Source organism: Bufo gargarizans, chromosome 6 (assembly GCF_014858855.1).
Source record: "Bufo gargarizans isolate SCDJY-AF-19 chromosome 6, ASM1485885v1, whole genome shotgun sequence".
Taxonomy (NCBI): domain Eukaryota; kingdom Metazoa; phylum Chordata; class Amphibia; order Anura; family Bufonidae; genus Bufo; species Bufo gargarizans.
Window position 1 is genome coordinate 190,910,958 of NC_058085.1, and position 15,863 is coordinate 190,926,820.

The following is a 15,863-nucleotide window of genomic DNA, read 5'->3' on the forward strand; positions in this document are numbered from 1 at the left end:
TGCGGAGAAAAAAAAATATGGTTGTGTGGGTGGGGCCTAACACTAAAAATCCTGCAGCCTTATTTTGTTGCATCTGCTCCTGACCAAATGTTAGCAGGAAGCTGGGGTAGACAAAAGTGAGTATGACTGAAGGATCCTCAGACTACTCAGGGTTGGTTTGTAGGCTGTAGCCAAGGAGACACAGCAGCACTGAATAGGAGCTGGGAATTTGAAATAGTAAGATGCTTTTAAAGGGATTCTGTCATCAGATTTTACCCCTCTAACCTAAACATATGCTCATGTCCGGAGTAATAAGAAGAATCCTAAGCTGGTCTTATTAAACCTCACTGTGGCTCTATTTGCCCAAAAAACAGGTTTTTATAACCTGTCAATCACTTACTTAAGGTGCCCAAGGGGAGGTCCGTTAATACAGGGTGCCTGGCAGCACCCATCGCGTCCGGTGCCGAGAGCTGCCTTCCCTGTCTTCAGCGCCGCCTTCTACAGCTAAGTTCTGCCTCCGCAATCCTCCCAGTCCCTCTGCCAGATCCCACGCCATCAGGCCGGCACATGCGCACTTCGCTCAACGAAGCCGCTGCCAGGAGTCCGCACGGGCGCATCAGGCTGAGCCTAGTGTGCAGGTGCGGGATCTGGCAGAGGGACAAGGAGGATTGCGGAGGCGGCGCTCAGCTGTAGAAGGCAGCGCTGAAGACAGGGAAGGTGACGCTGGGCACTGGACGGCGAGGGGTGCGGCCGGGCACCCTGTATTAACGGACCTCCCCTTGGGCACCTTAACCACCTCCCGACCGCATAACGCACGGATGCGTCCGGGAGGTGGTTGATTTATTCCTCCTGGACGCATCCGTGCGTCATCTCGCGAGACGCGAGATTACGTCACAGCCGGCCCGCGCATGCGCATGCGCATCGCGGGCCGGCATTTCACTATAGAGTATTTCGTCAGCAGCCTGCCGGCCACGATCATTGGCTGGCAGGTTGCTGATTTTCAAAAAAACCAATCAGCAGCCATTTAACCCCACATATTAGTAAATATGATGGGGTTATATGGCTGCTGTGCTCCTCTGCTCCTTCTTTTGGTCGGTTGGTTCCAGCAGAGGAGCACACATAACTGTGAGTACCCACTACACCACATACTAGCCCCAGATCACCCCAATTAACCCTTTGATCACCCCTTTGATCGCCCCTGTCAATCACTAGTGAAAGGAAAAAAGTGATCAGTGCAAACTGTCACTTTTTTTTTTCACTGGTATTGACCGTTAGGTTTCAGTATAGTTTAGGCCCCTTGGTTAGGTAGTTTAGGGATCGGTTAGCGACCAGCAGTCCGTTATTCGCTGATTAGCGTATCGCTAATCAGCATTTGTACTTTTATAGTATCTGGAAGTGATCAAAACTGCTCACGGTCAGATCTATAATAGTACTAGTGTCACTTTAGTTCACCCTCCACCCAAAACGCAGTGTTTGCCCGATCAGGCCTGATCGGTCGCCCACACGTGCGTTCGCCCACGCCCGCCCCACCGCAGTGACAAAAAAAAAATTTTTTTTTGATCGCTGCACATTCACTTTACACGCACTGCGGCGATAAAAAAAATCAGTTTTGATATTTTTTATCAACCGCAGCGGCCTCCGGTACTTCGCTAGCCTCCCATTTGTAAGACAGGCTTGCTTTTTTTTTCTTGGGTAGTCTCAGGGAATACCCCGAAATTTAGTTGCCCACATGTCTAACAGGGGGTATTCTTCTGAAGAGGCCTACAGGCTTCTGACCCAGTCGGATGAGGAGTGGGAACCCTCATCTGATGAATCCAGCGGGTCAGAATACGAACCTGTAGAAAGCAGTGGCTCTCTGACCCAAAGTTTGGACGAGGAGGTTGAGGTCCCTGATAGCAGCAGGCGTACCCGGCCCCGTGTCGCTAGACCGCAGGTTGCGCAGGATCCGCTTCAAGAGCAGCAGAGTGGGGCTGGTGCTGTCGGATTACGTGGTGAGGCATACACCAGCAGCCCAGCCCTTCCTGGACCTAGTACCAGCACTGCCGTAGAACATGGTGAAGTAGCGAGCACCAGAAGGGCAGTTGAAGCTGGTACGGTGGCACGTGCAGTAGTGACCCCGTCGCAGCCACCGCAAAGACGTGCCCGTAGAGCCCCTAGAATCCCAGAGGTGCTGGCAAACCCTGATTGGCAGTCCCCAACTTCCGCCGCACCTGTAGTTCCCCCTTTCACCGCCCAGTCTGGAGTTCGGGTTGAGACAGCTCAGATCGGTTCGGCCCTGGGATTTTTTGAGCTGTTCTTGACTGCGGAGCTCTTAGACTTAGTTGTGGCAGAGACAAACCGGTATGCCACACAATTTATAACCGCTAACCCGGGAAGCTTTTATGCCCAGCCTTTCCGGTGGAAACCAGTCCAAGTTTCCGAAATTAAAACTTTTCTGGGCCTCCTCCTCAACATGGGCCTGACAAAAAAGCATGAATTGCGGTCATATTGGTCCACGAACCCGATTCATCACATGCCCATGTTCTCTGCTGCTATGTCCAGGACACGATTTGAGACCATCCTGCGTTTCCTGCACTTTAGTGATAACAGCACCTCCCGTCCCAGAGGCCACCCTGCTTTTGACCGGCTCCACAAAATTCTGCCCCTCATAGACCATTTCAACCTGAAATTTGCAGATATTTATACCCCTGAGCAAAACATCTGCGTAGACGAGTCCCTTATACATTTTACCGGGCGCCTTGGCTTCAAACAATACATCCCAAGCAAGCGCGCCCGGTATGGGGTCAAATTGTATAAGCTCTGTGAAAGGGCCACAGGCTATACACACAAATTTCGAGTCTATGAGGGAAAAGATCAGACCCTGGAGCCGGTCGGTTGCCCTGACTACCTGGGGAGCAGTGGGAAGATAGTCTGGGACTTGGTGTCACCCTTATTCGGCAAGGGGTACCATCTTTATGTGGACAATTTTTACACAAGTGTGGCCCTCTTTAGGCATTTGTTTCTAGAACGGATTGGCGCCTGTGGTACCGCGCGAACTAGTCGCGCGGGCTTCCCCCAACGGCTCGTTAGCACCCGTCTTGCAAGGGGGCAGAGGGCCGCACTGTGTAACGAAGAACTGCTCGCGGTGAAATGGAGAGACAAGCGTGACGTTTACATGCTCTCCTCCATTCACGCAGACACGACAATACAAATTGAGCGAGCAACCCGTGTCATTGAAAAGCCCCTCTCAGTCCACGACTATAACCTCCACATGGGAGGGGTGGACTTCAATGACCAGATGTTGTCTCCGTATTTAGTTTCCCGCAGAACCAGACGCTGGTATAAGAAGGTGTCTGTATATTTAATTCAATTGGCTCTGTACAATAGTTTTGTTCTCTACAGTAAGGCTGGGAGAACTGGATCCTTCCTCAAATTTCAGGAAGAGATCATCGAGAACCTCCTGTATCCAGGAGGTTCCGTGGCCCCATCCACCAGTGTAGTTAGCCGTCTACACGAGCGACATTTCCCCAATGTCGTTGCTGGTACCTCAACCCACCCGTCACCCCGAAAAAGATGTCGTGTCTGTAGCAGGAGTGGAATAAGGCGTGACACCCGCTATTTCTGTCCTGACTACCCTGCCCTATGCTTAGGGGAGTGTTTCCGAAAGTACCACACACAGGTACACCTAGCATAGGGATCATCTCACCAGGATAGGCACACAGGGCTATTAGGGCCCATTCACTCACAGCTGCTGCAAACGTCTCCTTTCACATGGGACAAAGTGCATAACGCACTTCGCCACATCTTTGGGCGATTTGAGCTTTGCACATTGACCCATGGGGAAGGAGAGGTTTGTTCTATAAAGGTAAAAAAACAAAAAAAAAAAACACCAGTAAGCAAACACGTTAATGTTTAGTTCAAAAAGTTAAAGTTACATGTTCTGTTCCAAAGTTAATAAAATTATTGCGTTGTGGCCTGGTTTTTTCATATTTTTTTTTTTTTTTGTCTTTTTACCTTCCAGGTGGACCAACCGATCTACTAGCTGCAGCACCGATGTGCATTCTGACAGAAGCATTGCGCTGCTGTCAGATTACACGCAAGTCGGTGTATGCGGCGCTGCAAGACGGGATTTTCTCCTCTGCAGTGACAGATACGTTTGCCAAGGCATACGAGCTGAGGAGGAGGCGGCGTTCCTATGCTTTGGCAAACACTATATATATATATATATATATATATATATATATATATATATATATATATATATATATATATATATATATATATATATATATATATATATATATATCAAAAAATATAAAAAATCCCGGCAATGATTTATTCATCCACATCGATTGATGCGAATGGAGAAATCTGGTTTGCCAGGGCATACGAGCTAAGTGGGTATGGATGTTGGGCGGAGCTCCTATGTCCTGGCAGACGGCTTTCCCCTCCATTTTTTTTTTTTTGGCAGAGATTTTTTTCATCCACATTGATCGATGCGAATGAAGAAATCTGTGCCGTTCATTTTTTTCTTTCAGCCCAGAGGCTGAACGGAAAAAAAAATCTCATTACCTGTATGCTCAATATAAAGAGAATAGCAGAAACTCCTAATGCTGGCCATACATGTAATGATTGCGGAGACCCTCAAATGCCAGGGCAGTACAAACACCCCACAACTGACCCCATTTTGGAAAGAAGACACCCCAAGGTATTTGCTGAGGGGCATATTGAGTCCATGAAAGATTGAAATTTTTGTCCTAATTTAGCGGAAAGTGAGACTTTGTGAGAAAAAAAAAAAAAAATATCAATTTCCGCTAACTTTTGCGAAAAAAAAAAAATTTCTATGAACTTGCCAGGCCCCTCATTGGATACCTTGGGGTGTCTTCTTTCCAAAGTGGGGTCACATGTGGGGTATTTATACTGCCCTGGCTTTTTAGGGGCCCTAAAGCGTGAGAAGAAGTCTGGGATCCAAATGTCTAAAAATGCCCTCCTAAAAGGAATTTGGGCACCTTTGCGCATCTAGGCTGCAAAAAAGTGTGACACATCTGGTATCGCCGTACTCAGGAGAAGTTGGGGAATGTGTTTTGGGGTGTCATTTTACATATACCCATGCTGGGTGAGATAAATATCTTGGTCAAATGCCAACTTTGTATTAAAAAAAAATGGGAAAAGTTGTCTTTTGCCAAGATATTTCTCTCATCCAGCATGGGTATATGTAAAATGACACCCCAAAACACATTCCCCAACTTCTCCTGAGTACGGCGATACCAGATGTGTGACACTTTTTTGCTGCCAAGGTGGGCAAAGGGGCACATATTCCAAAGTGCACCTTTCGGATTTCACCGGTCATTTTTTACACATTTTGATTGCAAAGTACTTCTCACACATTTGGGCCCCTAAATTGCCAGGGCAGTATAACTACGCCACAAGTGACCCCATTTTGGAAAGAAGACACCCCAAGGTATTCCGTGAGGGGCATGGTGAGTTCCTAGAATTTTTTATTTTTTGTCGCAAGTTAGTGGAATATGAGACTTTGTAAGAAAAAAAATAAAAATAAAAAATCATCATCATTTTCCGCTAACTTGTGACAAAAAATAAAAAGTTCTATGAACTCACTATGCCCATCAGCGAATACCTTAGGGTGTCTACTTTCCGAAATGGGGTCATTTGTGGGGTGTTTCTACTGTTTGGGCATTGCAGAACCTCAGGAATCATGACAGGTGCTCAGAAAATCAGAGCTGTTTAAAAAAGCGGAAATTCACATTTTTGTACCATAGTGTGTAAACGCTATAACTTTTACCCAAACCATTTTTTTTTTGCCCAAACATTTTTTTTTTATCAAAGACATGTAGAACAATAAATTTGGCGAAAAAGTTATATATGGATGTCGTTTTTTTTGCAAAATTTTACAGCTGAAAGTGAAAAATGTCATTTTTTTTGCAAAAAAATCGTTACATTTTGATTAATAACAAAAAAAGTTAAAATGTCAGCAGCAATGAAATACCACCAAATGAAAGCTCCATTAGTGAGAAGAAAAGGAGGTAAAATTCATTTGGGTGGTAAGTTGCATGACCGAGCGATAAACGATGAAAGTAGTGTAGTGCCGAAGTGTAAAAAGTGCTCTGGTCATGAAGGGGGTTTCACCTAGCGGGGCTGAAGTGGTTAAGTAAGTGATTGATTGACAGGTTATAAAAACCAGTTTTTTGGGCAAATAGAGCCACAGTGAGGTTTAATAAGGCCAGCTTAGGATTCTTCTTATTACTCCGGACATGAGCATATGTTTAGGTTAGAAGGGTAAAATCTGATGACAGAATCCCTTTAAACCAACACTATTTACAACATTTCCTAATTTGTTTTTTGTTTTAGATACATAGAAGCAATGAAAATGGCTGCAAAGGTGGGCATACACTGTAAAATGGTCAGGTTTTGTGTTCATCTGGTGTGGTTGGCCGTGCAGTCCTAGAGAAAAATTTGGTAGGTTATCCTGTTACATTTAAGAAAAAAGTGGTTCTCCGGGATTTTAAGAGAGATGACTTATCCTAAAGGTATGCAAAGAATGTTTGGTTCTCCGTGACCTGCACCAAACAGCATAACAAAGGGTCCCTTTGCCGTTTCCATTTGTCTGTGTGGCTGTGTCTGGTACTGCGGCCCATTCCAGTCACTTGGCATGCCATGTCATCTTACAATGTCATCTTAGGTACTGGAGAGCACCAGACAGAGATGTAAGTTACAAAAAATAAGATCAAGTATTAATACAGTGAAAAGTCCACAAATCTTTTCTTTGTGGTTTCAGAAGAATTAACCATATCCCAGAATCCCACCCTCCTTAACTCATGGTAGAGTCTTCAGGGGTTTGGTGACAAATCATGGGGCTTTCTTCTGGCTTTACACATTTTGCGGATCAGGCTGGATCAGAAAAGACAGATTTGTCTTTGAGCCTAGAATAGAGAACTATGAGATGTGCTGTCAGCTGCGGATTCATATTATTGGCGAGTACAAAACATGCTACAATCCCTGGCTAATAGGATCTGCCGCGTAGACGATCTGTCATATGAGCAGAGGCCTCTAATACAGTGAGGGTCCATTTATCAACTATATGTAATTGAGTAGGACATGTGCTTAACTCTCAAATCAATCAGGTCTATGTCTACCACTCACAGACCGGCAGTCAAGGGATTCTGCCTACACAGTAGTGTCAGGACCAAGAAATGCGTCTATGGAATTGTACACTTCACAAAAAAATGTGACAAAACTGGGAATTCTACACCAATTTTTCTGGTTGTGCAGTGCCAGTATACTGATGACCTATCCTCTGGGAAGTTCACCAATATCAGATCAGCGGGGGTGCGACTCCCAACATCTCTGCCGGTTATCTGTTTGGAGAGGTTGCGGCGCTCATCCCATTCAAGTGAACTGAAGAAGAGGTTGTAGTTACACTGCACCACCTCTACAGATAGACAGCATGCCGTTAGAGGGGTATTTCAGTTGTTTGAAGCTACCCCCTACCAACAGGATAGGAAATAACTAATAGATTGGTGGGGATACCGCTGGGACCCCCATATATCACAAAAAAAAACACGTCCCCCCCCCCCCCCCCGTCAGCCTCCCTGAAATTAACGGAGCGGCCGGTTGGGCATGTGCACTGCTGCTCCATTCATTTCTATGGGAATTCCGGAGATAGTGGGGCGCTGTACTTGCCGATGTCCAGAACTTCCATAGAAATGAATGGAGCAGGCACGCACTGCTCCATTCATTTCAGGGGACCTGCAAGGGGTATGGGGCCCCTTTTCTTGTGATCGGTGGGGGCCTAAGCGGTCGTACCTCCACCAATCTAATATCCTATCCTGTAGATAGAGGATAACTTCAAACAACTGGAATACCCCGTTAAACAGCGTACAGGGCGAGCACTGCGAGCTGATCACATCTCTTGGGAGTTCTTTGAGTTAGGATTCTAGTAAAAAAGTGAAACAATGTATCTGCCCTTGACACGGCAATCTAGGGTGCACTATATATATATATATATATATATATATATATTAAATTAATTACACACGCTGCATGTACCCCATGAATAGGTGGGAACAAATGAATGACTGTCCATTAGACAGCATGCAAGGAATTAAACAAGATTTTTTTCTTTGCATAATATGGGAATGATCTCAGCTACCTTATCTTCAGTTAATAGCGCCATGCATCAATAAGGCAGTGGCACCCACTGCACAACTGAAAATTAAAACCTGCGGTGCTGCAGGCTATTTGTAGCGCTATACAGCAATCACGGGTAATTACATATAAAAGACTCTGAAGTATGCAGCAGAATGCACAAACACAACATATGCAATCTCTAAATGCAATCATTATTGACCCCAAAGCTTTCAAAGTGATTGCTTCCCATTGATCTGCAGGGATGCATTACGGATGACTGTGTATAGGGTACAAATTCTTCTGACAATGACAAAAAGCATTAGCAAGATGCAGAATAACCCCTGAGATTTAGTGTAACCACTCAAAATACCCTTCAAAAGGAAGACCTCATCATTATTACTATTAAGTCCAAAAAAGGATCTGCTTATATATTCATCCTAGGCATCGCCAGTACGTCACTTCCCACAAACCCCCATTATAGTAATGCACCGAGGCTGTGGCCTGTGTTTAATATGCGCTTTAAACCAGGCTTCTTATACCGCAGAGCACCTTTATTTTAGACGGCACCTACAGTAAATGATGCCCTGCTGAAGGGGAAGAGTGGGGGTCCTTGTACTGTATAAAGGAGGGCAGACAAGTCCTCTCAGAGCTTGTTACAGGCACAGGACGTCATGGCAGTCTCTAGAGACAGTAAGGAGAGGGGACTCTCGTGCCCTCGTCTGTATAAAGTGTGAGAGTAAGGGCAGCCCTGTGACCAAGCTGGGTATATAGCATAAAGGTGGCGCCTGTAGCTGCTATGAAGGATCCAGTATAGGGTAGTCCTATTCAACCTCCTAACACGAGGGTAGCACCAGAGCAATGGCTCTGCTATTTTTGCTGGGTATGAAGCCTGCTCAACTGTCTAATTGCACCCAAAAATGTATATAATATATTGCACTGCCAGTTAAAGCACATTAAGTATGGACACAATCATCTCGTTATTTTAGCCTGTGTGGAAGTCCATACATGCACACAACAGTGTCCGTTTTGGGTTCAACAAATCACAGATCCACAAATTATGGATGCGGTCTGTGTGCCGCATTTTTTGCTGACCCACTGGCTTCAATGGCTCCGTGGTGTGCATTCTGCAAAATACATACAGTCGTGTGTATGAGGCCTCATTCAAGGATTCTTACCCTATATTATTCACAATGTTTGGAGATTTGCAATTCGGATGTTGTTGCTTCCTAGTATGCAGTATACCTGTATTTTCTCTTATACAATACGTATCCTTGTAACCAGCCTTCTACCAAACATTAACTGAGGATATTCCACAACTTTTGCACTCAAAAGGACAGCAAGTAGTTTACAAGTATTCATAAATGGACCTCTTTCTTTTCCCCAAGGAACCCGAGTGCACAAAGATCAATGGGGAGGCATACGAATACCCGCCAATTTTTGTGGGACCAGTCGACTATCTTATGTGCATCGGGGCTTCACAGATTGGGCAAGAGATAAGTTGTCAATGATATAGGGTGCCTGGACGCGGTACAGATGTGTGCAGAAATCCGCACCAAAACCACATATAAAAGAAAAAAAAAGAAAAACACCACCACCACCACCTAAACCACACTATTGTGCTTTTGGTGTGGATTTGATGCAGATCACACTCTTCCATTGAAAAGGGTAAAAACTGTACAAGAAAAACAGTTGACATGCTGCAGATTTCAAAGTCTGCACCCAATAAAACAAGCAAAGTGTACATGAGGTCTGATCTCGCGCACTTTGCTGGTTCTGCATTACGTTAAAGGGATTCTGTCACCACCCCTAAGCCAAAAAACGATTTTAAAGCAGCCATGAAGCACAGCTTACCTGGATTAGGCTGTGCTCTTTTATCTTGTAATCCGTCCAGCAGTTACTGCAAAAAACGACTTTTATTGATATGTAAATGAGTCCTGAAGGTGCCCAGAGGGGCGTTTTGTTCCTCTTAGAGAGCCCAGTACCGCCCCTCTTACAGTGCCCAGCCCGCCTTCCTTGCACTGTCTAACCGCCGCCCCCAGCCTGCCACAGCCTCTCCTCCCTCTCCTCCCCCTCCCTCACGCCGAACGAACTTTCGCACAGGCGCAGTAACCACTGAGGGCTGCGCCTGTGCGATCAGCAGGAGACTGAGGGCAGCAGCTTCATCTTAGTCACTGGGCATGCGCTGAGCCCAGTGACGTCCGATGCTCGCTCTTCCCTGCTGACTGAGGGAAGAGCGAGCATCGGACGTCACTGGGCTCGGCGCATGCCCAGTGACGAGGATGAAGCTGCTGCCCTCAGTCTCCTGCTGATCGCACAGGCGCAGCCCTCAGTGGGTACTGCGCCTGTGCGAGAGTTCGTTTGGCGTGAGGGAGGGGGGAGGAGAGGCTGTGGCAGGCTGGGGGCGGTTAGACAGTGCAAGGAAGGCGGGCTGGGCACTGTAAGAGGGGCGGTACTGGGCTCTCTAAGAACAACAAAACGCCTCTCTGGGCACCTTCAGGACACATTTACATATCAATCAAAGTCGTTTTTTGCACTAACTGCTGGACGGATTTCAAGATAAAAGAGCACAGCCTAATCCAGGTAAGCTGTGCTTCATGGCTGCTTTCAAATCGTTTTTTGGCTTAGGGGAGGTGACAGAATCCCTTTAAGGTTTTTCTGCATGGGGGGGGGGCGACATCCTTACTTCGCTCTCCCCATATACTACACATGCACATGTATATGGAAAGACGTAGCTGAAGGACTGTTCAGCTGACTGCTAATGAAGGTATAAGGACACCTTAATGGATAATTCTATGTTTATGCGAAAAGATGAGGTTTATTACATTTACAGAGTCCTGCTATAGTACTTATATCAGGCAAATGGTGACTGGCATTACAATGTAAGTGTTTCATTGTTACTCCCCAATATATGCACAATACTTCATAAATCTGGAAGTTAGAAAATAAAATTATTACCTTCACGCAAAAGTCATTTAATGCTGTAAAGTCCCATTTCTTGGAGTACAATGTATTGTATGACAGAATTGCCTCCTGGAAGGACAAAATGTTCATATGCTTAGAACACGCAGTGAATGTCAAATAATGAGTATGTGATTCCCATGTATGTGGGAGTATATCGCCATCTGCAGGCCAGTAAAAAGAGGCGCAAGAAAAAAGCAAAACTGTAATGCAATATCATTTCGTACACTATTCTGTCAACTTCATTACTTCTTAGTTTCTGTTGCTTGCCGATAATAAAACAAAAAAAGCTAATATAAAGGGGATGTCCAAAAGAACTGACAGCAGTGAACATTAAAAAACAAACATTAATACATTTAATAAAATTGGGGTAAACAGTACCTAATGTAGGGCTGAAATGAATACTCACTTGCTATTACTTACCGCTCCGTGGTCACCCGCATCGTGCTACACTTTCTTCCTAACACAGTCAAGTCATAGTGCACGTAAGTGCGCATTATGACCCGATGCTGTGTGACGTCAGGACGACAGTGCAGCCGCAGAAAAGATGATGGAGGCTCTGTGGGGCGGCGCCCTTACAGGAAAGGTAAGTACTGTCGCTGGGGAGATGGCACTGGGGGATAACGGAGCAGATGGCACTGGGGGATAACGGAGCAGATGGCACTGGGGGATAACGGAGCTGATGGCACTGGGGGATAACGGAGCTGATGGCACTGGGGGATAACGGAGCTGATGGCACTGGGGGATAACGGAGCTGATGGCACTGGGGGATAACGGAGCTGATGGCACTGGGGGATACCGGAGCTGATGGCACTGGGGGATAACGGAGCTGATGGCACTGGGGGATAACGGAGCTGATGGCACTGGGGGATAACGGAGCTGATGGCACTGGGGGATAACGGAGCTGATGGCACTGGGGGATAACGGAGCTGATGGCACTGGGGGATAACGGAGCTGAGGCACTGGGGGATAACGGAGCTGATGGCACTGGGGGATAACGGAGCTGATGGCACTGGGGGATAACGGAGCTGATGGCACTGGGGGATACCGGAGCTGATGGCACTGGGGGATAACGGAGCTGATGGCACTGGGGGATAACGGAGCTGATGGCACTGGGGGATAACGGAGCTGATGGCACTGGGGGATAACGGAGCTGATGGCACTGGGGGATAACGGAGCTGATGGCACTGGGGGATAACGGAGCTGATGGCACTAGGGGATAACGGAGCTGATGGCACTGGGGGGAACTGATGCACTTGGGAAAGAAGATGTTGGGGACTGATGGCAGGGGGTCTGATAAGTTTATATAAAGGAAAACAGTCTATAAATAATTTTTTTCTTATTAGATTACTTAAGTGTAAAAAATAAATCAATAGAATATTTGATTTCTAAAATAATCGTTTACTGCAGCCCTAACCTAATGTAAACAGCATGGTTCTATAGCGATTCATCGCTTATTCCACACAAATTGTTTGAAGTTATCCCATCTGTAGTCAGTCGGCTGCAGAAAGCTTACTGCGTACACTCCAGTACCTACCTTCAATTCACTTGAGTTTCTTAAATTCCTACTGAGAGAGGTCTTTATGAGGTTCCATCGACTCCCAGACACCTTTCCTCCATTCTGTAAGCAAGTCAGACCATAAATGTGGGAACAACTTCAATCACTGCAGTTTATTTTGTCATAGATTTCTTACCTGGTCATCTACCGGATAAAGGTTCATTAGTGAGCAGGGCATTTTAACGTGTATGTTGTCCCATTTGTCAACGAAAGAAGTCGGATGCGGTAAGGGCACCACATTCTCTTCTAATTTGTCAAACTGTGAAAAAAAGCAATTTCCTCTATATTGTTGTGTTGTCAATTTAGCAGAAAAAAAATTGGAGAAATCTTTCCGTTAAAGGGATTGCCTCATCATAGACAAAAATGGCGTTTTGTCAGGAAAAATTACAGGCGTTCTGTTGATATCCAGTGACCATTGCAGCAGACATGTAACATAGCCACCATTTGGATGAATGGCCATCTGTGCAATACACGGGGCGCCCTATTGCATGTCAGCAGTTCTCCACCTTGGCCCATAGAAGCAAGTCTAATCAGGCAACCCTCCCAATGATCATTCATATACCGTAGTAGGGCATAGAGACTGCTGATGGGACAACCAGTTTAATATTCCTATTGATTTTAATCAGAGTTGAGCGAACCTGCCTTTTGGCAGGTTCGAGTTTGGGGTTTAACCCGTAGAATACCAGCACCGTATATGTGCTGCGCTGGGAAGTGTGCTGTATGCGCCAGCATCGTTGAAAAAAAACAATGCAGGCACATTAACCCTCGCACTGCCACGGTCAGCGTGACCGTGGCATGTGCAGTATCCTCACTGTTCCCGAGTGTCCATCGGGTCCCTGCGCTGCTGTGAAGGGGACCCAATGGCTGGGACGGCAGCCCAATGCCTTCCTTAGTCATCATGGCTGCCATCCCTGTGAGCCTGTGAGATCAGTCCCCTGGATTGCAATGGCAGGAAGGCTGTAAGTGTATTACACTGTGTAATACACTTACAGCCAATGCATTACAATACAGACGTATTTTAATGCACTGTAAAGGGGATCAGACCCCCAAAAGTTGAATGAAGTCCCAGAGTGGAACAAAAATAAAGTAAGTAAAAAATTATTATTTTTTTACAAATAATAAATTAAGTAAAAAAAAAAAAAAAGTACACATATTAGGTATCGCAGTGTCCGTATCGACCGCCTCTATAAAAATATCACATGATCCACTCCATCAGGAGAATGCTGTATATATAAAAATAAAAAATGTACCCCAAAATGGTACCAGTGAAAAAGTCACCTCATCCCTCAAAAAATGAGCCCCTACATAAGACAATTACTCCAATCCATCAAAATCTGCGCTGCAAAAGCCATGTGGCGCTCCTTCCGTTCTGAATCCTGCCATGCGCCCCCACATCAGTTTACCACCACATAAGGGGTGTTGCCGTATTCAGGAGAAAATGGGTAATAAATTATGGGGTGCTTTTTCTCCTGTTACCCCTTGTGAAAATGAAAAATTTGAGGCTAAAGCAACATTTTATTAGAAGAAATAAAACTTTTCATTTTCACAGCCAAGTGTTTCCAAATTCCGTAAAACAGTTAGGGGGTCAAAGTGCCTAGTACCCCCCCCCCTTAATATATTCTTTAAGGGGTGTAGTTTCCAAAATGGGGTCACTTTTTGAGGGTTTTCACTGAGGGGTACGTCAGCGTCTCTTAAAATACAAAAATTGTCCCTAAAAAGCATTCTAGCAAAATCTGCCTCCAAAATCCATATGGTGCTCCTTTTCCTTCTGACCACTGCCCATAGAGCAGTTAACCACATATGGGGTATTTCTCTAAACTGCAGAATCAGAGTAATATACCTTGAGGTTTATTTTGCTGCTAACCCTTACTGTGTTGCAAGAAAAAAAATAAAAATGAACAAAAAAATAAAATAAAATAAAATCTACCAAAAAAAGTAAAATTTTGAAATTTCACCTCCATTTTCCTTTAATTCTTTTGGAACACCTCAAGGGTTAAAGTTTGTAACATCAGTTTTGAATAATTTGATGGGTGTAGTTTCTAAAATGGGGTCATTTATAGGTGGTTTCCATTACGTAAGCCCTTTAAAATCACTTTATAACTGAATTGGTGCTTAAAAAATGGTTTTGGAAATGTTGTTGAAAATCTGAAAAATTTCGAAGCCTTCTAATGTCCCCAAAAAATGTAAAGACATTTACAAAATGATGCCAACATAAAGCAGACATATAGGGAATGTTGATTGATAACTATTGTATGAGGTATTACCATCTGTCTTAAAAGTAGAGAAATTCAAATTTAGAAAATTGTGATTTTTTTTCTAATCTTTGGTAAATTTTGGATTATTTTATATACAGGTCCTTCTAAAAAAATTATCATATTGTGATAAAGTTCATTATTTTCTGTAATGTACTGATAAACATTAGACTTTCATATATTTTAGATTCATTACACACCAACTGAAGTAGTTCAAGCCTTTTATTGTTTTAATATTGATGATTTTGGCATACAGCTCATGAAAACCCAAATTTCCTATCTCAAAGAATTAGCATATTTCATCCGACCAATAAAAGAAAAGTGTTTTTAATACAAAAAAAGTCAACCTTCAAATAATTATGTTCAGTTCTGCACTCAATACTTGGTCGGGAATCCTTTTGCAGAAATGACTGCTTCAATGCGGCGTGGCATGGAGGCAATCAGCCTGTGTCACTGCTGAGGTGTTATGGAGGCCCAGGATGCTTCGATAGCGGCCTTAAGCTCATCCAGAGTGTTGGGTCTTGCGTCTCTCAACTTTCTCTTCCCAATATCCCACAGATTCTCTATAGGGTTCAGGTCAGGAGAGTTGGCAGGCCAATTGAGCACAGTAATACCATGGTCAGTAAACCATTTACCAGTGGTTTTGGCACTGTGAGCAGGTGCCAGGTCGTGCTGAAAAATGAAATCTTCATCTCCATAAAGCTTTCAGCAGATGGAAGCATGAAGTGCTCCAAAATCTCCTGATAGCTAGCTGCATTGACCCTGCCCTTGATAAAACACAGTGGACCAACACCAGCAGCTGACATGGCACCCCAGACCATCACTGACTGTGGGTACTTGACACTGGACTTCAGGCATTTTGGCATTTCCCTCTCCCCAGTCTTCCTCCAGACTCTGGCACCTTGATTTCCGAATGACATGCAACAGTCCAGTGCTGCTTCTCTGTAGCCCAGGTCAGGCGCTTCTGCCGCTGTTTCTGGTTCAAAAGTGAC

General features: G+C 44.9%; 1 protein-coding gene across 6 annotated transcripts in view; it reads right to left on the reverse strand.

Annotated features, from left to right (window-relative positions):
* Positions 1–15,863, reverse strand: part of PARG (poly(ADP-ribose) glycohydrolase) — a 113,309-nt gene that overhangs the window by 62,279 nt on the left and 35,167 nt on the right. For 5 of the 6 annotated variants that reach the window (XM_044296739.1, XM_044296742.1, XM_044296740.1 and 2 more), the window contains 3 exons: positions 12,756–12,878; positions 12,599–12,682; positions 11,059–11,133 (listed from right to left, as the gene is read on the reverse strand). In XM_044296739.1, coding sequence (XP_044152674.1) covers positions 11,059–11,133; positions 12,599–12,682; positions 12,756–12,878 — 282 coding nt within the window. The remainder of the gene's footprint in view (positions 1–11,058; positions 11,134–12,598; positions 12,683–12,755; positions 12,879–15,863) is intronic. The other variant, XM_044296738.1, reaches the window with a different exon arrangement.